Genomic DNA, 22,817 nt, shown 5'->3' with positions numbered 1-22,817 from the left:
TTCACAAATAAACATATCCAGGTGTTAGAATGGCCAAGTCAAAGTCCAGACCTGAATCCAATCGTGAATCTGTGGAAAGAACTGAAAACTGCTGTTCACAAACGCTCTCCATCCAATCTCACTGAGCTCGAGCTGTTTTGCAAGGCGGAATGGGCAAAAATTTCAGTCTCTTGATGTGCAAAACTGTTAGAGACATACCCCAAGCGACTTACAGCTGTAATCGCAGCAAAAGGTGGCGCTACAAAGTATTAACTTAAGGGGGCTGAATAATTTTGCACGCCCAATTTTTCAGTTTTTTTATTTGTTAAAAAAGTTTGACATATCCAATAAATTTCGTTCCACTTCATGGTTGTGTCCCACTTGTTGTTGATTCTTCACAAAAAATTACAGTTTTATATCTTTATGTTTGAAGCCTGAAATGTGGCAAAAGGTCGCAAAGTTCAAGGGGGCCGAATACTTTCGCAAGGCACTGTAGCTCCATACTGGTGCTACTGTGAGCTTTTTGGTTTCACTTTCCACCCCCATCTGTAGCAAGATGGAAAAATTAATGAAGTCAGTAAATCTGTTCATAAAAATGTCATGAACTTTGATGAGCCTACATGAAAACTGTTTTTGTCCAGTACATGTCTGCTGTTGGTCATTCTGGTGAAGACTGTGTTCAGTCACTGTCCTGCTGACAGAAGGTGTTCTGACAACAGAGCTGCTGAACGGATCAAACGCTTCAGTAGCTTATGTGCTGCTCATTTCTCACTTTTAGAGTGAATTCTGAGTCTCCAAATTCTAGCTGCACTGCCTGGCACTTGTTGTCCAGTTTGAAGAGAATAGCACTTCAAGGGAAATGCATACAGATGTGGCTGGCTGAGTGTCAAAATAAAGAACATCTAACACTGTTGTTTACTCTTTGTATCAGTGACATCAGATCATTGGTTATTTGATCAATGCATCGGTCCAGATTGATAGATCATCACACCCCTACTCGCTACACTGATCCTCAGGTTTGGGTGGCTCACCTTTAAGCTAAACCCTAGAGTGCCAGGAATGATTCTAACTCTTGACTTCTTCCAGTCTTTGCACTAAGTTAGGCTAAACCTGAATTTGTACTGGACATGCAGAGATTGAAATGGTCCAAACCTCTGCCACCAGGCTCCCGCCCAGCTGTCGCTGCCTAGAGCATGTCTCTCCCCAGCTGTGGGCCGTGGCCTCGCTTGGCTCCTCCAGTCCCTGTCTCACACAGCGGGGTGGGCTGAGTGACGGCACTCAGTTTCCGTTGATAGTGAATAGGCAGCTGTCACTAACTCAGTGCTTGAAGAGACAAACCCCTGAGTGCTAAGCAGTGCATGCGCACACTTTGGCCACAGCGGGGGCTCACATACAGTCAGCAGCCTTCCCAGCACTCACAGTGGGGAAGAATCTTTAAAAAGTTTGCTGTATCCAAATTACTATATGAATAAGCATCAGAATCTAATCAATTGTTCCGTGGGCTGTACCCTACCTCTCCAAAAACATTTCATCCATATTTGTTCAATAATTTTTGAGTTATGCTATTAACACACAAATGCCGAAAAAAAGGTTCAAGGATTTTGTCAATTAACCATATGTGCAGGGCATACAGAAAACTGAAATACCGTTTCTCTCTCACCTAGTATTGGGTAAAATTAACCCCCGCCCTTGGCGAAGGTATTAAGTGGAAGGAGATGATTTATCAGAATTTGACTGACAATAGGTTTGTGTACTGGGCCTGCAGGTCGAGCTCAGTCAGGATGACCTGAAGGTGCTGCTCAGGATCCTAACGGAAAATCTAGGAGAGGCCAGCAGTCTGGAGCCCGTGAACCCGAGACAGGAGGCCAGTCTGCAACTCAGAGCAACCGGAGGTCTCCCAGCAGGTCTGCAGACAGAAACAAAGCACTTTTCTACCCATGTGTGCACCACAGAGTTTATATTCATATAATGCACGGATATTTTTATTCACATATACAGAGACAAACACAATGATGTTGGCTTACTTTCAGTTTCCCAGCTAATGAAGAGTTTTTGATTTTTTTTTTTTTTTTTTTTTCCTGTGTATTTCTTGAGTCTTTATGCATTTTTCCAGCATTTTAGAACTTTTAATGCTGTCATCTTGCCAAGGCTCCCTTGGAAAAGAGGTTGTAAAACCTCAGTGAAATAATGGTTAAATAAATTTTAAAAATCTGTGTTTTATGTGCCCAGGTGATGTTGCCAAGCTGACTGCAAGCAGTGAGGAAAAGGAGGATGAAACTCTGGAGACTGTGAAGTTTAACTTCACTATTGAGTCTCTTGGTCTGGTTCTATACAGCAATGACCCAAAACAGGTGAGTCACATGAAGAACCAGGACAGAAATCAACCATCTGCTGGTTCAGGTTCAGCCTAGTGGCGCTGCTGTTCAGGATAAACTGATTTGGGATCACTGTGGTTGTTGGATCTTGTGTCTGATTGTTCGTGGTCCCTGCAGTCTGCGGGCTTCCAGCACCAGGAGAACCTCAGACTGGGTGAATTCATCCTCCACCTGCTTAAGACTTCAGGGAGGGTCCTGTCCAATGGCAGCATGGAAGTGACCACTGTCCTGACCACCTGCACACTGGATGACCTGAGGACCGGCATGGAGAGGGTGACGTCACGGTAACGGTCACATGACCTGGTTTCTATTTGTTCTAATGAGCAGTATAAGACACTGCCAAAATGTCTCTGGATTAGTATGAAATTATTTTTAGCATTGACCCAAATCGGATCCAAATCAGTGGCTGTGTTTAATTATATTGATTATTGTCTCATCCTCAGTGACCCATGTGTTAACTCACCTTATCGCCACCTGTTGTGTTTGTATTTTCCATTTTTCCTCATGACTGCAGGATGATTAGGCGGAGAAACGAGGAGAGCTCAAAGGCGATGATCGACTTGACATATCAACAGAGTAAGGGAGAGCGAGAGGTCGTGGCTGTTCTGCAGGAACTCTACCTTTGTGCCAGTGTGGAGTTTCTGATGGCCATTGCAGATTTCTTCCTTCAGGCTCTGCCACAAAGTTCAACTCCCACCACCACCTCTGTACTGAGCGACAGACTGCCGCTGAGACAGACCACCAAAACGCGAGAGGACACCAAGCTCAGTAAGACAGAGAGACACAAACACATCTAAACAAGAGGATTTTAGGGTTGTTAAAACAACAAATAAGAGATGTAAAAACAAAAAATAACAGCACATAGGTATTAATACTGTAGTAAAGGAGAAACAGCAGTTCCCCTAAAGGAATCTTGAGACAGATCTGAAGGTCTGTGAGATGCTGAACAGGATCAGAAAGCTGCTCAAAGTCAGGTTTCTTTTGGGGAGCTTGTCCTAGTGTTTGATTTTTCTTTGTGACAAGCAGCTGCATGTAGATGTGTTGTTTTAAAGGTCCCAAATCAGCAGAGTTGGAACCCACTGAGGCAGAACTTGTACGGACATGTGCCTTAATTAAAGAGACACTGTGTTGATATCTGTTATTAGAATTTATTTTAACAAACAAGCACAGCAAATAATGGGTTTTAAATCAATTGCATAAATGATCTAAAATCCATATTAAATGAAATAATACAGCCCTTTTCTTAACTGTTCAAAATAAAACTTTGGTATGCATCAATTTTACTAATTGCAATAACAAATTTTGATTATTCAGTTTCACTGACAAAGTAAAATCTAGTGAAAGCAAAACCTTGTGATAAGCCATCACATCACCTGTTTGTGTCTATCCATCTGTCTTTCCATCTGTCTACCCGTGTCACTCTATATGTCGCTGTCTCTTTCTGTCCATCTATCATCCATCCATCCATCCCCCCCACACACATACTGTACATACATCCCTCCCTCCTTCCGTCTGCAGCCTCCACACCGAAGACACATCTCCAGGTGTCGGTGCTGGATCCGGAGGTGATGTTTGTGGCAAGCCTGATGAAGGCAGATGCCCCAGCCCTGGTGGCTTCATTTCAGTGTGACTTAAGCCTGTGGGTTGAGGAAAACGGTACCCAGAAGATGAAAGCCAAGCTGATAGCGCTGAAAGTCCTCGCCTGTCCCTTCATCCGAAACAAGGAGGACAAGGCCATCACCACTGTAAGCTCACACAACGACACACGGGGGCACATGTATTTCTCAGATTGTTCTGCTTCCTGCAGGTTGATGTGGTTAACAGTTTCTGTCCAAGTGAAGCTCCTCATTAAACTAAAAACTGACCCCTGTTGGTCAGTCAGCAGAATCTTCAGCACTGGGGCACTTTTTTTAGGCCCCAAGAATGCCAGCTTATTCAGTGGAAGTAAAACAATTTAAGCTTTAGTATCCCTACAAAATGTCATGCTATAGGCTTCATTAAACTGGCGTATGAAACCAGGAAGAGGAAGTGTTTTACTTTGCTTATTGTAATAAATGCATTGATGCTAAGTGTGTGTTACTTTTAGAGTAAAAAATGTCAAAATTTATCTGCATGTGTTGGTATCATGCCAGCAAGAAGTAAGAAATTATTGGAGATGATTAAAGCTTCTATGACACCAAATCAAAAAAGCTGGCACAGTATTTAAAATCAGAATTAAAACTTTAAATAGTGATGTGTATCTCATCTGTGTCCTGTATTACATTGAAAAATAAACAATAAACCTCAACTGAACTAATCAAACACAAACAGCAGCTGAAACACTCCTGACCAGCAGGTGGCAACATTAGTGCATCTTCACCTGCAGGCCACACGGCCGCTCTCGGACTCATCATTCTGACTCTGTCCAATAGGTGTTAAGACCCTGCTCAGTAAACTTGGAAACCAGAACTCAACCCAACCAACCACTGAGCGGCTCTGTGACAGTGGAGGAAGTCATCATCAAGGTGCATTCATCAGTTACACTTTTGTATAAAACACATTCCAGCAGGTAACACTAAAATATAAGTGTGATTCAGTAACAACTGAAGCCTCTTTTATAGAGATTGTGGCAAACTGCTGGAGTTTTGGTCATTTTAATTTGAGCCCTTTTCCATTGAGCTTAAAAAAGGTGACAAACTGTCACCCCTGTTCATTTTACATAGCTGCTGGATACCCGGTGTCCGCCGTGATGCTTATTCTGACGTCCGACAGTCCACATCTTTGAATTTTCATTCTGAAAACGAAACAAGTGGGCTATTATTGGTTTTTGTGTGATACATTTATAAATGGAAATTGGGAAGTACAACACAAAAAATATCCAGTTTCAGCGCTGTGTATGTGTTTGAAGGCAGGGCTACACACAAGGCAAGTTTATTTATATAGCATATTTTCATACACCAAGGTAATTCAAAGTGGATAACACAATGCACACAGATAAAACATTAGAATGCTAATTAGATTAAAACAATAAATGCTAATTAAAAACAATTATGTCAGTAAGAAAGCCACTTTCGGCTTTTCCCGTTTAGGGTTTGCCACAGCGAATCATCATACTGACGACTCGCATGTTGATATTTGGCACGTGTTTTACGCCGGATGCCCTTCCTGACGCAACCCTGATTCAAACCTGGGCTGCAGCGGCGAGAGCACTGCGCCTTAACCACTAGCCTACCAGGGACGGCTTACGACAGTAGAATAGCAAAATGCAAGTGTAGTTAGCTAGTACTTTGGCATAGCTGTGGCAGACTATAGATTCTCACTGCCCTCAGGATACCTTGTTCACCTGTACTTCAGTCTTTTCAAGACTAATCTCTGAGTACATCAGAGACAGGTGCACTTTTTTTCTGGGAATTAGAAACATCAATGTCTATACAGTCGCCTAAACCACACAGTGAAGTCAGTTGTTCACTGGCTAAGCGAAGAAAAATAAAAGCAGATAAAGGGCTCAATATGTAGGAATTAAGATAATTGTATTAAAAGCAGTGGGGAAAAAAAGAAGAGTCTGTGGTTTTAAAAGTGGCTCCAGTTGGGGCAGATCTCAGTTCTACTGGAAGCTGGTTCCAGCTGTGGGAAGCATCACAGCTAAAAGCATGTTGACCTTGTTTAGTTGGAGCTCTGGGCACCACCGGCTGACCACTCCCTGCAGATCTGAGACACCTGCCAGGCCTGTACTCAAACATCTCTCAGGTGTATTTTGGGGCCCAGACCACTGAGAGACTTGTAGACAGTAAATACTGTATGACCTTGAATTGAATTTTGCATTTAACTGGAAGCCAGTGCACAGATGTAAGGACTGGACTGATGTGTTGTCTCTTCCTGATGTTTGTCAGTGTCCTGGCAGCAGCATTTTGAGCGCGTTGTTGTCTGATGGTCTTATTGGGGAGGCTAGTCAGGGGTGTATTACCATAGTCTGCCCTTCTAGAAACAAAAGCATCAGTGAGCTTTTCTTAATCCTGCTTAGACAAAGTTTCTCATTGTATTTGTTTTTAAGATGCCAGAATGATGATTTTGTTACAGCTTTGATGTGGCCACACACACAAGGTTGCACAGCAGAATAGACAGAAGCATGCGTTTTGGCTGCATTCACACAAAGTCCTTCCCTCGGCACTGTGCAGAGGTGTGGCTGTATTCTGTGTTTTAGAATGTAACCACAGCGAAACAAATCACAAAATAATGTCTTTATTATCTGATTCACTGCTCCATTGAATGGGGATTGAGAGGGATGAGATTTTATCCTCAACAATTTAATTATATGACAGGCTGGGTAACAGCAGTCTTGTATTAGTTTTTTTTTTTTTTTTTCCCTGTTGTTGTTGTCAAATCAGTCTAAAGTAAGAACAAATTAAACAGGAGCAAATGTACTTTACACCAGACAGTATGGATTAAATCTTGTTTTCATGCTTCAAACTGTCTGACTTTGTTGTGGTCCCTCTTGGACTACATCAAGGAGATGTCATTGTATCAGGCAGAAGAAAGGACACACTAAAGCGAGTCCCAGGGGGTAAACACACTGTCAGGGGCCTCCTTATCAGCATGTCCTTGTCCTGCAGATCTCTCCATTCATCCTCAACACAGTGATGACCATAACTGCCGCCATGACGGTGAAGCAGCGTGATGAGCCGAGTCAGGAGTTGAAGCCTGACACAGGCAACCTGTGGTCGGTCATGAACATCTATGATTGTAACTACTGGTTCCTGGGAGTGGACCAGGCCACTGAGCTCACTGAGAGCTTCAGAGAGCAGGACAGATTCAATGAGGGCGGGAGTTTCAATGCTGAGATCAAGGTAACACAACATTTTACTTCTTTAAAGAGAGTTTCATTCAGAAACTTTGATCAAAACTGTTGACACGGTGTTGTCGGTCCCCAGGTGGTCCAGGTGACGCTCGAGTCTGGTTTGGGCCATCGGACCATCCCTCTGCTGCTAGCCGAGTCCTCCTTTAGTGGATCAGCCAAAAACTGGTCATCTCTGCTGCAGCTGAGAGCTGACATGACACTGGAGGTGAGAATCGGTCCTTCATAGCTGAATCTGGATGCGCAGTGATGCACAGGAGATAATGAGGAAAACACTGATTGCTGAACAGCACTGATTAATAAAATCTGGTCTTTGAGTTTACTAACCATTCACTGTTCAGTCGGATTGTTCCAAAGCTGACTAAAGAAACCAAAAGTACTACAGCTGAGCAGCTAATAACTTTGAATAAAATTAAATGAAAACACTAATAATTGAAATACTTAATTAAAAAAACGACGGTTACCTGCAAAAGTGTTAACTGAAAATAAAAAAACACATTGTTCCAATCATCAAAACTTCAACTTTTTGACAAGAAATTGTTGAACTGGTCTTGAATATTCAAATGGATCCAAAGTTAAATCTATGTTTCGATTTCTTTTTGTTTTTCTTTGTCTGTATGGCTAATGAAAGTGCAGTGCCTATAACAAGTATCCAGCAGCCTTGGCAGTTTTCACAGTTTTTATTTTATTACAACATTGAATCATGATTGATTTCATTTGGCTTTTTTTTTTTTTTTTACTTTAACAAAAAAGGACTCTCTACAAAGTAAATTAATTAAAAAATATAATGCAGAAAATAATTGATCACATAAGTATTCACCCTCACCTAAATCATCACTGGTGTAGCCACTTGGTCTTAGAAATCATACAGTTAGTTAAATGGAGATCATTTGTGTGCAGTTAATGTATTTCATGTGGTTGTTGTGTACACCTGCATCTAGAAAAGTCCAGTTATTCGCGAATCTGTCTTCTCCATGCTAGAAATTTACCATGACAACTTTTAGACTGTGAACATCTGACACATACCTTTTGTAAACCTGTTTTTAACCTGCTGCGGTGGAACTGAAAACAAACCCAGCATGTATAACATAAAAGTGTTTTAACGCTGACACCTGTTGTGTCTGCAGGTGAACTATTTCAATGAGATCCACGCAGTGTGGGAGCCTCTGATCGAACGAGTTGATGGCGGCAGACGTAGATGGACCCTGGAGCTTGAGGTAAAACTGTTTTCACTACTTCTGTGTTGATCAGCTGCATGTGTTGTTTCTGAGATTTGATGATAAAATCTCTTCAATGTTCAAACTGCTGTCCTCCTTGTTCCTCCACTCAACTGTTCTTGACACACTTTGTGAGGCAGTTTGGGATAGAGTGCCACACATACTCATGTGTAAAGTGGCCATAATCTACCAGCATAAAAAGGATATTCATTTTATTATCCCAGCAATATATCATAAATTGCTCCAGATTTCAGCCTAGACTATGTGCCACAAAAAAACCTCTCATAAATGAAGTCTATGCCTATAAAAATGTTTAATCCTTAAACAGTTTCAGGTTTCAGACACTTTTGTTCTCTCAAATAAAAATCCAAAGGTCAACCAAAATATCCCTCCCCTCTAGAGTGTGGATGTTTTATGATGGGTCCAATACATCATAGCACCTTTTTTTTTAACCTGGCCAGCAGAGGTACTGTATGTCAGAAAGCATGTCGAGGAAAAGCTGTTTATTATAACACTTCCCCAGTGACCCCAGCTATAATTTACAGGCAGTTATGTTTCAGTAGATTACCACATCCTGGGGAAACAACATAGCATCAAGGAATGCTGCAAATCTTCAAAATGAGATGGATGAGATCAAGAAATCTCTCGTTGTCTTGTCAGCCGAGTTGACAAAAGTTGCCACATAATAAAATAGGATAGTGGAACTGATGGGAGAAGTTCAGTCACTTAAAAAACAAAGTATGAAAAAGGATAAGAAGGTCACATTTCTGGAGAATGGAGTGGTCAAACTCAAGCAGTACTACTGGGTGAATGATCTTATTACCAGCGGCCTGAGGACCAGACACCAAATATATGCTGGGGTGGCTGTGGGCTCCAAGGACTCCAGTACCAGGAGAATAGTCGAAGCCTCTAAGGCCGAGCGTCACTGGAGCAACAGGAACTTAGCTTTTTGGACTGTAAGGGTATTTTTATGGACAAAATTGACATTGAAGCCTGCCACACACTGCCCAGCAAAATTGCCCAGAACTGTGGTTCAGTGGGTAGAGCGTTTGTCTCCCAAACAGAGAGTTGGAGGTTCGAATCACAGTGCCTGCAGTCCACATGTCGAAGTGTCCTTGGGCAAGACACCGAATCCCCAAGTTGCCCCCGATGGTTAGAGCCATCGGTTGAGTTGGCGCCGCAGATGGCTGCCTCGGTTCTGTACTGGAAACAAATTCCTTGTGTGTAACATACTTGGCCAAATAAAGGTGATTATTATTATTATATAGGTGTTACTGATATGAGGCTTTATTGGTTTTTATTTTTAGCTAATAATATGTTTAGGGGAAAAAAAACACTCACCAAGGTGATAAGTGAATTGTTGTTGTGTTTGTTCCTGCAGATGAAGAACAACCCAGTCCAGGATAAGAGTCCTGTTCACGGAGATGACTTTGTAATTCTTCCTGAGCCTTGCACGGCAATCAACCTCTGCTCCAAAGACACTATGAACATCACAGTCTCTCAGTGCTGCCTCAATGTCTTCCATAACCTCACCAAGGTACAACACATCATAAACAAAGCATAACTACCTACTGAGTTTTACAGGATCCGTAAAGACAGAGGTCCCCATCTTGGTAACACATCCAAAGCTATCTGACTGGTGTTCCCCAACTCAGAAGTAGGACGCATCAGTTTCAGCAGAAAGACAAAGACCAGCTATTTAGAGCAGGAAACGAAACCCTTTCTCTGATTGTTGTGAGGTTGAACTCATTGTCATTTTATTCATTCAGTAGTGCCAGTACCTTATAGATTTGCTTTGCCATTGCTGTTTTAATCAGGCATTCTCTGAGGGCACTGCCTCCACTTTTGATTACACTCTGAAGGAGAAGGCCCCCTTCACCATCAGAAACTTTCTGGGGATCCCCCTCATTGTGCAGCATAGTGCCAACCTGAGGCTGGTTGGTTCAACGGAGTCAGGCAAACTACTTGAGCTGTCGGTGGACCAGAGGATGGACCTGGAGCACTCCATCTTTGAACGGTCATCACGAGGCAAACTGTCAGCTCTACAGCAGCAAGAGAGCTGCCTGTTTTACCTCAGCATTGGTCAGAACTGCTCACTTCACTGCATTCTCGCTCTGTGGTTTTACGTTCACACTGTCCATTGTTTCAATCTGTGACATGTAAGACAGTCTGAGTAAAGATGTGTCTTTGGATCTGCAGTGCCCTCTGGATACAGCGAGATCTCACGCATCGCTATGGACAAACCGGGACGCCGTCTCTACAACATCCGTGGTCCGATGCACATGGAGGCTGTTTCTGTGCTGCTGCAGATTGATGCCACCGAGGGCAATAAGATCATCACTGTCCGCTCGCCGTTGCAGGTCCAATTCACAGACCTTCAACGATCATCTGACAGTCTGAACATGCTGAAGACTGAGCAGCAGGACAGCTTTATTTCTAAATGTTGTTTGTGTTTTCAGATAAAGAACCACTTCTCAGTGCCATTCACTATCCTGAAGTACTGTCCAGCATCGAGGAGTCTGCAGAGTGTTGGACAGGCCGAACCTGAGAGAGAGTTTCATGTCACCTTAGAAACATATAGGTAGTGTGACACTGCCTTGCTCATGGAAACAAGGGCATGATTGTTAGCATGTAGCATCATCAATGTGGTGTCAGGTTCTGGTTTTGTTATTTAAAATGGATTTATTTCATTCTGCAGATAATGAATTTTGTCCTCTGCTGCTGCTTGTATAGGTGTTTGTAGTTTCTGTGGCACCAAGTGCCAAAGGTTTTGACTGTAGATTTGTCTCCTTCTGTGCTCCAGTTGTCAGCTGTTTGTATGTCCAGCGGGCTCTCTGGACGGTAAGTACAGTCCATCCTCCACCTGTGTGGCCTGGAAGGAGCAGGTGCACCGCAGCTCGGAGGTGTGTTCGGTGCTGCAGTGCCCTGCGACTGAGAGTGGCCTGCTACCACTGATGGTCAGCACGCAGGCTGTCCCTGACAATCTGCAACAAATCATCCGCCGTGGCGAGGAGGACTGGAACCCCGCTTACGTCATCCACCTCCACCCCGTGGCCACACTACGCAACTTGCTCCCCTTCACTGTTCGTTACATGATGGAGGTAAGCAGCTCCTGCAGAATCAAACAAGAATAGAGTCCAAAAGAACTAATAAAAGGTCTTCACATATTAGCAGGTTTAAAGATTTTTGTTCTTTTAGGGTCACATCAATTCACTTGTGTGAACTAAAGTCAGATACTGTGGTTTTTCCTCCTCAGAGCTCAGCAGATTCTTATGATCTTTATGAAGGCAGCACATCAGAGCTCCTAAATGCTCGCGCTTCAGGTGAGATCATGTCTTTGGTGCTGATGAAGTATCAGGGCCGCAACTGGCATGGACACGTTTGTATCGAACGGGAAATGCCCGAGTTCTTCACCATGTGTCTCACCTGTGACTCGGACACCAACATGACGGTGGATGTGAGTGTTCACGTGAAGAGGACGACAAGCCGCCTGCTGCTGTCGCTCTTTAGCCCATACTGGATCATCAACAAGACATCTCGAGTGCTGCAATACAGAGCCGAGGACATCAGCATCAAACACCCGGCTGACCACAGAGACATCATCCTGTTCTCCTTCAGGAAGAAAAACCTGTTCAGCAAGAACAAGGTGAGACAAACACTTGGACAGGTTCTGAGTCCTATCATCGCGTGATTTCTATATCTGTGAATGTCTTAACCTTAAGTATTTAATGACCCCATTACCCTCCTGTAGTGTCAGCTTAGGACAAGATTTGACCAAAACCTGGGGGGTTTTATCCAAATTGTTTGTGTGTGTGTGTCAGAGATGCTCACAAGTTGCAAGTTCAAGTCAAGTATCAAGTCTCTTATGGTTGTAATGCTGCCATCCAGACTGATTAGACACTACATTGCTGTATCCAAGGAATTCAAAACATATAGTGCATTATAATTGATAGGGTTTGGTACATAGTATATATAAACTGAATTGTGACAGTTACTCAGGGTAACAGGAAAATACTGCTAACCTTATAGGTAAGCAATAATGAAGCTCTTTTACAATAACGGTTAAGAATACAAGCTACTGTGCTATTACACTGGGTCTCCAACTAATTTAATTCAGTTCTATTTGTACAGGGCCAAATGACAACAAAAGTCATCAAGACACTTGACAAAGTTAAGGTCTACACCTTACTGTTATTATTAATTGTATAGAGGAAAAACCCAACAACCTCCCCGAGCAGCACTTGGCGACAGCGTGGAGGAAAAACTCCCTTTAATGGAAGAAACCTCTGACAGACCCCAAGCCTTGGTGGGCGGCCTTCTGCCTCGACCAGTTGGGGTGAGTGGACAGAGGAGAGAAAAGAAACGCAACAAGCTGGCTAGGTTGATGTGGCCGGTGACTGCTCATCAGAAATGTAGAGCTCCAGAGCCAGGGCTACCTGCAGAAAGGTACAGGGAGAGAGAGAGGACAGAGCCAGGGCTACCTGCAGAAAGGACACACTATGGGAGAGGTAGAGAGGAGACACTACAGGAGAGGTAGGGAGGAGACACACAGTTAATGATGGGTAGTGGTGGCATATAGATGGATGGAGAGAGAGGAGAGGAGTGGTGCTCCGCACCTTGAGAAGACCCTCAGCCTAGGCCTATATGTAAGGGATGGCCCACCAAGCCAAACATATCGTAGAATGCGTGTCCAATAATTTCATAGCCACCACTACATGGGCACAAACGACGGCCGTGCTGTTGACTAGAAACCACTGGTACGGTTACATATACTCAGTGGCAACAGAACGGCCCAGGCCCCCTGTTTGCTTGCAGACACCAAAATGGCTGTCAGTCTTATCTCTGTTCAGCAACATTAGATGTTATGATGCCATGAAATATCAGAAGAAATATCGCAGCATACTAAGTACCTTTCTACCCTCCCTCACTGTCCTACTAGTATTATTTTGAAGACAACAATATTAAGCTAACTGTAAGCTTTATCAAAAAGGACAGTGTCTAATGGCAGCTTATAACCTACTGCAAATTAACACATGACTGTAGCTAGTCGAGCCTGGTGTAACGGTAAACTAATAAGCCTGTAACTTTGAAGACTCAAAGTGTTTATTGTCATGCGCTATGTTTATATGGTCAGCAGTAAACCTGTAACCTGCCCATGTTAATAATTAACATGGTCTTTCTCTCAGTTAAATGTTATCTCACAGATGGTGGCAGAGGAACGTGGATGATTAATTACCCAGTTATTTCTGTAGTCACTGCAAAGCCAGTATTATATGTGAACAAGTGTAGCAGGCAAGCAGAGTCTGTCATCCACTCTGTTACTAAGTTAATGTCTTTAGCTGCAAAACTAGTAATGAGGTAATGTTAGATAGCTGATGCTGAGCTAACAAGTTTGCTAACGGTCCATAGGCATTAATATTAACTTGCTTTTCACCTTACCAAGTGACTGACTTACCTATTCGTTGCATTTTGAGGTGCCTGATAAAATGGCGGAGCAGCTGCAGCTTAGGCTACTTGTGGCAGTGCGCCGTGCACGTGTAAAATTCTGCATGACAATAGGAAAGGGAATGACATTCAGCTCACAGATGTTTCCTTAACATTGATGTGCAGAAAAAAAGTACAATTAAGATTTGTTCTCAAATCTCAAGTCTTTTGAGGATTAGTCCCGAGTCATTTTGTGTATGAGTCAAGTTCAAGTCGCAAATACAGTGCCTTGCGAAAGTATTCGGCCCCCTTGAACTTTGCGACCTTTTGCCACATTTCAGGCTTCAAACATAAAGATATAAAACTGTAATGTTTTGTGAAGAATCAACAACAAGTGGGACACAATCATGAAGTGGAACGAAATTTATTGGATATTTCAAACTTTTTTAACAAATAAAAAACTGAATAATTGGGCGTGCAAAATTATTCAGCCCCTTTACTTTCAGTGCAGCAAACTCTCTCCAGAAGTTCAGTGAGGATCTCTGAATGATCCAATGTTGACCTAAATGACTAATGATGATAAATAGAATCCACCTGTGTGTAATCAAGTCTCCGTATAAATGCACCTGCACTGTGATAGTCTCAGAGGTCTGTTTAAAGCGCAGAGAGCATCATGAAGAACAAGGAACACACCAGGCAGGTCCGAGATACTGTTGTGGAGAAGTTTAAAGCCGGATTTGGATACAAAAAGATTTCCCAAGCTTTAAACATCCCAAGGAGCACTGTGCAAGTGATAATATTGAAATGGAAGGAGTATCAGACCACTGCAAATCTACCAAGACCTGGCCGTCCCTCTAAACTTTCAGCTCATACAAGGAGAAGACTGATCAGAGATGCAGCCAAGAGGCCCATGATCACTCTGGATGAACTGCAGAGATCTACAGCTGAGGTGGGAGACTCTGTCCATAGGACAACAATCAGTCGTATACTGCACAAATCTGGCCTTTATGGAAGAGTGGCAAGAAGAAAGCCATTTCTTAAAGATATCCATAAAAAGTGTCGTTTAAAGTTTGCCACAAGCCACCTGGGAGACGCACCAAACATGTGGAAGAAGGTGCTCTGGTCAGATGAAACCAAAATCGAACTTTTTGGCAACAATGCAAAACGTTATGTTTGGCGTAAAAGCAACACAGCTCATCACCCTGAACACACCATCCCCATTGTCAAACATGGTGGTGGCAGCATCATGTTTTGGGCCTGCTTTTCTTCAGCAGGGACAGGGAAGATGGTTAAAATTGATGGGAAGATGGATGGAGCCAAATACAGGACCATTCTGGAAGGAAACTTGATGGAGTCTGCAAAAGACCTGAGACTGGGATGGAGATTTGTCTTCCAACAAGACAATGATCCAAAACATAAAGCCAAATCTACAATGGAATGGTTCACAAATAAACATATCCAGGTGTTAGAATGGCCAAGTCAAAGTCCAGACCTGAATCCAATCGAGAATCTGTGGAAAGAACTGACAACTGCTGTTCACAAACGCTCTCCATCCAACCTCACTGAGCTCGAGCTGTTTTGCAAGGAGGCATGGGCAAAAATTTCAGTCTCTCGATGTGCAAAACTGATAGAGACATACCCCAAGCGATTTACAGCTGTAATCGCAGCAAAAGGTGGCGCTACAACGTATTAACTTAAGGGGGTTGAATAATTTTGCACGCCCAATTTTTCAGTTTTTTATTTGTTAAAAAAGTTTGAAATATCCAATAAATTTCGTTCCACTTCATGATTGTGTCCCACTTGTTGTTGATTCTTCACAAAAAATTACAGTTTTATATCTTTATGTTTGAAGCCTGAAATGTGGCAAAAGGTCGCAAAGTTCAAGGGGGCCGAATACTTTCGCAAGGCACTGTAGATGCAGTCTTGAGCCAATCAATAACCTCAGTTCTGTCCTCATTTCCAAAGACAATGACCGCAGTCTTAAGAAACTTTGTTCAGTTGCTTATTTGCTACAAACATTGTAAGACAGTATTTAAGGTTGCGCAATCATTTGGATAAGTGCTAAATAAATCTGAATATCATCTGCATAACCGTAATAGGGAATGCCATAGCCATGTAAGGCTTGACCCAGTGGAAGTTTGTACGGATTAACTAGCCAGGTCCTTGGGGGATACCACAGGTTGTGGTTATCTGTTCAGAACTATAGGCACCAACCGAGACAAACAGCCTTTATATTTTGTATATAATCTGAAGCAGCTCAGTGCTGTGTGGGGGAGGGGGACGGTTGTTTTACCAGCATCAGTAAAACCATGAATATCATTTAGTGCCTTTGTCAGTACATTTTCGGTATTGTGTTGTCTAAAGCCAGACTGGAAATTGTACAAAATACCATTTGTTTAACTGAACAGACCCTGCATCAGATAAAATTTAACATCTTAATAATAACAAATATAGCCGTCCCTGGTAGGCTAGTGGTTAAGGCGCAGCGCTCTCGCCGCTGCGGCCCGGGTTCAAGTCAGGGTTGCGTCAGGAAGGGCATCCGACGTAAAACATGTGCCAAATGTCAACATGCGAGTCGTCAGTGTGACAGTTCGCTGTGGCGATCCCTAAACAGGAAAATGCCGAAAGTGACTTTCTAATAATAACAAATGAGAGATGCATTTTCTGAACTTAAATGACAACATGAATGAATTATGAAAATATTTGAATTATTACAAGTATTTTTAAATACAGAATGAGCATCATCTCTGTTTGCTACACTCTGTACTCCCCTTATTATTTAAAATTTTAACAAATGGAAAAAAAAATGCAGTGTAAAAAAAAAAAAAAGAAATGTAGATGTGTCTGCAGACAGTTTTTGTTGATTGGCATCATGGGTGCCGATGCCAGTTTTCTAAAAATGCCAAATATCGGCCTGACTGATTGACCAACAAATTAATCTATCTTATTACTCGTGTGTACCTGAATTTTTCAGGCCCTCAAAACATTCGGGTTTCTACTTAATACTGTAACTTTGATGTCCTTGAGCATACATTGAACAAATTCTTTGACAGTGAGATCTTAACATCAGATCTTATCCTGATTTTGTGGTGAAATTTGTTTAGTTTTTCCGGTATAAAACTGTTTTATTAAAATTTATGAGACAAGTGTTTCCTAAAGTTAATATCTGCCTGAAGTTTTTTGGATTTTTGTTGAATTTACTTAAATTATTGGCCCTTTATTCAGTTTTTGAATTTAGGTTTTCATTTACAGCCTACTCAGAATAAATCTTTTAAGACAAATCAACTTTATTTCCAATTTAATTCTTTAGTCAAACATATTTCACACAAAGTTAAAAAGTAGTAATACTAAAACCATAAATGGCCACTGTTGATCAGGATGCAAATTTTACAGTATTACAATCAGATATCAGCATTCTCAGGTTCATGTTCCCTGTAGTGTTTACTATCATAACAGTATAACTTCTGACTGTTGTCTTGTTTTTTGCAGCTCCAGGTGAGTGTGTCCACCAGCTCTTGGTCTGACGGTTTCTCTCTGGACACGGTGGGAAGCTATGGCTGCGTTCGTTGTCCCGCGAACAACATGGACTTCCTGGTAACTAAAACCCTCAGTGTCTCATTTTGTAAATGTGGGTTTACTATTCAGTCAACAATCACTAAATGATTCATGCTCAGCCCTGTGCTGTACTTGGTCTACACTCATGATTGTATACCTGCCTACACTTCAAATAGCATCATTTAGTTTGCATATGACACATTGGTAATAGGAATGATGGCAGGCAACAGTCAGCACAGGGATGGCGGGTAAAGACTGTTGTGCTGGAGCATGAACAACAACCTGCCACTTAACATCAGCCAAGTGAAGGAGATTATTATCGACCTCAGGAGGTCAAGAAGCAGTGAACAGGCTCCAATCCTGACGAAGGTGAGGGTGGTTAATTTTAGATTCTTGGGAATACAGTTTTCACTAAACCTGTCATGGACTGGAAGGCATAGCGGAGGCTCTACTTCATGCAAAGACTCAAAAACATCAGCCTGTCCCATCAGCTGCTGGCAACCTTCTACAAATCCACCACAGAGAGCATATTCACATACTGCATCTCAGGGTGGTATGCAAACTGCACTGCTGGGGAAAAGAAAGACCTGCAACAGGTGGTTTGAACTGCCCAGAACATAATTAACTTCCAGCTTCAATTCTATTCGGTTTTATTTATGTAGTGCCAAATCACAACAACAGTTATTGCCAGGCACTCTAAAAGTAAGGTCTAAACCTTACAGTGTTGTAGAGAAAACCTAACAAAACCCCCCTGAGCAGCAATTGGTGTCAGCGGGAAGGAATAACTCCCTTTAGTTGCTTGACAAAAAAACAGTAGCCAACCATTTTAATAAAAATAATTAATAGTTTGTCATTTTCTTAACAAAAGTGCCACCAATTTTCATTTTTTATCTTTGTGTGTTTTTGATTTGATGGTTCATCATAACATTTACTGTATGTAAGTGAAATTATGGGATGTTTTTCAGTATTTTATTATTTTTGTATACCAAACAAGTAACTGATTATCTTAGAAAATAAAACAGTAAAACAGAAAGTCACCATTAGTTGGAGCCAGAGTCTGATCTTTGCTGTTTTACTATGTGGCAGGTGGGTGTGGGCATCCAGATGAGCAGTTTTAACCTGACAAGGATAGTCACAATGAGTCCTTTCTACACCCTGGTTAACAAGTCATCTTATGAACTGGAGGTGGGAGAAGTCATTAGCCAGGCCCGCACCAGGTGGCACTACATCCCCTCCACTGAGGTGAGTATTCCTAGAGCAGGTGTCCCCAACCCTCGGTCCCTGGATCATTTGGTACCGGGCCGCAGTGTGAAGGGGTGTCAGGCCGTTCCATCATACATCTTCAGAGCCCGACAATAAGCAACACCTTTTTCCAGACCTAACCTGACCTTAACATAAAGCATCCCCAAGCCCCCGTCCTCACCCAATAATAATGACAGAACAACAATATTAACCTAACTATAAGCTTTATCAAAAAGGAAAGTTTTAAGTCTAGGGCATCTGCCTCCTGAACTTAGACTGGGAGCTGGTGCCCCAGGAGAGGAGCTTGATAGCTAAAGGCTCTGCCTCCCATTCTACTTCTATATGACTCTAGGAACCACTGGTAGACCTGCACTCTGAGAGCCAAGTGCTCTGTTGGGATGATAAGGTTCTGTGAAGTCTTTAAGATATGATGGAGTCTTGTCCTTAAGGGCTTTGTATGTTAGGAGAAGGATTTTAAACTCTATTCTGGATTTTACAGGGAGCCAGTGGAGAGAAGCTAATATGGGAGAGATATGATCTTCTTGCTAGTTGCTGTCGGGACTCTGGCTGCAGCATTTTGTATTACCAGTTAACTGATGAACAGTTAAACCATGGTTGTTTGTACAGCCGAATACAGCAAACGCCCCAGTGCAATATTTTTTTTTTTTATTATATTTTATTTTATTGCACATTTTCTGGTTGACTAACAAAATCACATTGAAAGCCACTGAACTGGAGTGAATTTCCTTGTGTTAAACAAACTGGGCAATAAAAACGAGGTTCAGGTTGTTGCTTTGTGTGAAAGAAGCATGTTTTCAATCACAGCCTGTGAGCTGTGAGGTACTGTATATGAAGTTTGTTTTATTACAAATGGGGCATCTATGTGAAGTCACTACTAAATATGACCGAGTAGCAGCCACTCAGTGGATTTTTGAGAAAATAAAGTCTCTACAGTGTTGTCATTGCTGCTTTTACTCTATTGTGTTGAAGTGCCTCCCTCTGTGGCCGGAGAACAGCTCAGGGAAGTTGTGTGTCCGTGTCATCGGATCAGAATCCACCTCCAAGTCCTTCTTCTTTAACCAGCAGGACAGCGGCACCCTGCTGAGTCTCGACATGGTCAGTGTCCCTGCTAGGCCCGTCACATTTTCTGATTAATTCAGAGAAATTAATGTGTTTCAGAGCTTTTCAAGTGTGTCTATTTTCAGTATGGTGGGATTATTGTGGAGGTCAACATCTCCGATCATTCCACCATCATCAGCTTCAGTGATTACTATGAAGGAGCAGCTCCTGCCCTGCTGTTCAACCACACACCCTGGGTCACCATCAACTACAGCCCCCGAGAGCACCACACACACACACACACACACACACACACACACACACACACACACACACACACACACACACACAGGCGTTTCTGTCAATCTGAGCAAAAACTGACTGAAGAGACCTTCAACCCTGGCTGATGATTGTTTTTGATAAAGCCGTGTAACTACAGGAGCTTGTATGTCCAGACATTGCACCTCTCATCTGTGAAGCTTCTTCAGTCCAGACTGATTGGTGTCGAGTCATGGCATTACCCCACATGGCTATCATATGTGTCATTAGGGTTACATGAGTCACGGTGTGGATGGGTGTTAAATTCCTGGGGAGGGGTGGCAGGACTGCATTGTAAGTGTCTGTGGAGGCTTGTGGAGTGGTGGTTTTGTTTCTCCATTGTACACGTCTTGACATTCCTGGCTGCATTGAACTACTTTTATTTTTTATTTTACCTTTATTTTACCAAGAAGTCCAATTGAGTTCAAGATCTCTTTTTCAAGGGAGACCCAACCAAGATATATTGTACTGTAATATATACTGCATTGGTCTACTTGAGGTCTGGGTGCTTTGTCTTTAGGGTGGACCAGCTTCTGCCTCCTTCAATCACACAGCACACAGAGTACAGAAATCTGAACAACGCATCACTATTAGTAACTGATAAAGCCATGGAGGGATATGGTTTTCTTATCGTGCTCAGTGGAGCTATGGATGTTACTTTGTTAGCTTGTGAAACACACCGACGGCCTTCACATACACCCTAGCATTAATGAACTCATCTGTTCACACTCTTTAAGGTGGTGACACATAAACACTGATTCACATTTTATTCTGCAGAAATTCAGGAATCGGAGTTTAAAGATTTCTGTCAATTTAATGGAAACCTAACTACTGTCTGTGTTTTCCTCAGTGGGTCACCGGTAGTTCATGAGCTGAAACCAGGTGAGGCTCGGCGGTTTGCATGGGATGACCCAGCTGGTGTCCGAATGCTCAGCTGGAACTGCAAGGAGCGTTCAGGAGAGCTGGACCTGCTCAAGGTATGGCATGGAAAACTGCACCCAGTAGTATTTTTGTTTTGACAAGATGCTATGTGTAATAGTAACATGTTTCTCTGGGGTTCCGAGACAGGATTCTAGCTTCTTTTAGTTCCTAGTTTGGCTTTGTGGCACATTTCCTGCCTGATTCGGTTTCAGAGAAGACACTCTGAAAAGCCACAGTCCACGACTAGCTCAGCAGAACCAGTCAGAGACCAGCTGGTAAAAATAGTTGAGTATTTAGCAGCTAAAGAGCCAGAAGTTTCCCTCAGGAGGTGGTGGAGACCAGAAATGGAGCTAACAGAGAGGGAACACCAAACTGTTTAATTAGAAGTTAGGATCAACTAGTAAATAAGATAACATGTCAGATGTTGAGCATGAATGTCAGATGTTGAGCATGAATGTCAGTTCCTGATGTATAACAACTGGCCAAAACCCCAACCAACGAGACAGATGTTTTCAAGTTTTTCTTCTGCCCCCAAGTGGCCGAAGAATGCAAGTGGACTTGCAAAAAGAGCTTTTCCACGCACTGAAGCGCATTCAAAGCACTTTTACACAATTTGCCCCGTTTGCACCTACAAGTGTTCACACACTGCTGCAGGATCAGCTCGAGGTTCAGAATCTTGCCCAAGGACACATAGACATGTGGATTAGACAAGCCAGGGATTGAACCACCAACCTGATGGGGCAACAGGGGCAACCCGCCATCAGGTGCGAGTGTGTGTGTGAATGGTTGAATGGGCAAAATAGTATAAAGTGCTCTCGTGTTCACGACGTATGTAGAGGAGTGCTATATAAGTCAATTTTCTGCAGTATCCACCAGTTAGATGCTTAACTTTGTGGAAACCTGCTTTTCCGGCAGTGGTGCAGTGCATAGAGCAGTCGTCTCCCAACTGGAACGTTGGAGGTTCGAATCTCGGTGCCTGTAGTCCACATATCGAAGTGTCCTTGGGCAAGACACTGAACCCCCAAGTTGCCTGTGATGGCAGCACGTACGCATGCAGTGGCCCAGGGCCCTCTGTTCCAAACAAAATTTCGTTGTACGTGTTACAATGACAATAAAAAGAGGATTCTTCTTCTTTTTGGTCCCTACGAAGTTTTCAACCCCACACCATAATCAGACTCCTTGTGTTGGCTCCCCAATAAAGATAGTACAATAGAACTGAAAACACACACTCCTCCTCTGATAGTTCATCCTTGTTCATTCAGGACCAGGTGGGTCAGTTCTCCTCCAACAGCCTGTCTCAGGTCCACTGGGTTTCCTTCCTGGACGGGCGTCAGCGGGTGCTGCTGTTCACAGAGGACGCTGGTGTGGTGACAAAGGCTCGGCAAGCAGAGGAGCTCGAACAGTTTCAACAAGAAGTGAAGGTGTCACTGCAAAACCTCGGACTGTCACTGATTAATAACACCAGTCGGCAGGAGATTGGTTACATTGGCATCACCAGGTAAACACCAACACATCACCTGGGGGCTGTTATCTGTATGTCACTGAACAAATCCCAGATTCAATGAGCAATCCTGTTTGTTTGTTTGTTTGTTTGTTTGTTTTTTTATGCCAGATAAGGTTATCCAAATGTTTTGGTGGTTCAACCCCCACCAGATATGATGGTATTGTTTGTATTGTCTCTGCATTATATTCAGAGAGAGTACAAGCACAACAAGAACCTGGGAACAGGTGGAAGTGAAGAATATTATCAGAATCAGCTTTATTGGCCAGGTGTGTCGGACACACGAGGAATTTGACTCTGGTACATTGGCTCTCAATGTGTATGTACATATCCCCATGCAAGGGTCAAGTAAACAGTAAACCAGCATAAGGCTGTGTAATATAACATAATTAGTA

At 42.8% G+C, this 22,817-nt stretch overlaps 1 protein-coding gene across 1 annotated transcript in view; it reads left to right on the top strand.

The window, feature by feature from the left end:
• The window catches only part of vps13c (vacuolar protein sorting 13 homolog C), a 110,943-nt gene that overhangs the window by 58,293 nt on the left and 29,833 nt on the right, over positions 1-22,817 (top strand). The window contains exons 48-68 of the mRNA XM_020602650.1: positions 1,745-1,883; positions 2,209-2,330; positions 2,472-2,638; positions 2,869-3,122; positions 3,873-4,099; positions 4,766-4,858; positions 6,944-7,177; positions 7,262-7,393; positions 8,313-8,402; positions 9,784-9,939; positions 10,220-10,484; positions 10,602-10,762; positions 10,862-10,983; positions 11,206-11,503; positions 11,659-12,048; positions 17,316-17,420; positions 18,468-18,623; positions 19,614-19,739; positions 19,829-19,965; positions 20,851-20,977; positions 22,184-22,419. Coding sequence (XP_020458306.1) covers positions 1,745-1,883; positions 2,209-2,330; positions 2,472-2,638; positions 2,869-3,122; positions 3,873-4,099; positions 4,766-4,858; positions 6,944-7,177; positions 7,262-7,393; positions 8,313-8,402; positions 9,784-9,939; positions 10,220-10,484; positions 10,602-10,762; positions 10,862-10,983; positions 11,206-11,503; positions 11,659-12,048; positions 17,316-17,420; positions 18,468-18,623; positions 19,614-19,739; positions 19,829-19,965; positions 20,851-20,977; positions 22,184-22,419 — 3,737 coding nt within the window. The remainder of the gene's footprint in view (positions 1-1,744; positions 1,884-2,208; positions 2,331-2,471; positions 2,639-2,868; positions 3,123-3,872; positions 4,100-4,765; positions 4,859-6,943; positions 7,178-7,261; positions 7,394-8,312; positions 8,403-9,783; positions 9,940-10,219; positions 10,485-10,601; positions 10,763-10,861; positions 10,984-11,205; positions 11,504-11,658; positions 12,049-17,315; positions 17,421-18,467; positions 18,624-19,613; positions 19,740-19,828; positions 19,966-20,850; positions 20,978-22,183; positions 22,420-22,817) is intronic.

The sequence above is a fragment of the Monopterus albus genome, unplaced genomic scaffold (genome assembly GCF_001952655.1).
Source record: "Monopterus albus unplaced genomic scaffold, M_albus_1.0 scaffold57.1, whole genome shotgun sequence".
In the NCBI taxonomy this organism is placed as follows: Eukaryota; Metazoa; Chordata; class Actinopteri; order Synbranchiformes; family Synbranchidae; genus Monopterus; species Monopterus albus.
The sequence above is the reverse complement of the archived record's forward strand: the minus strand, read 5'-3'. Positions and strand labels throughout refer to the sequence as shown.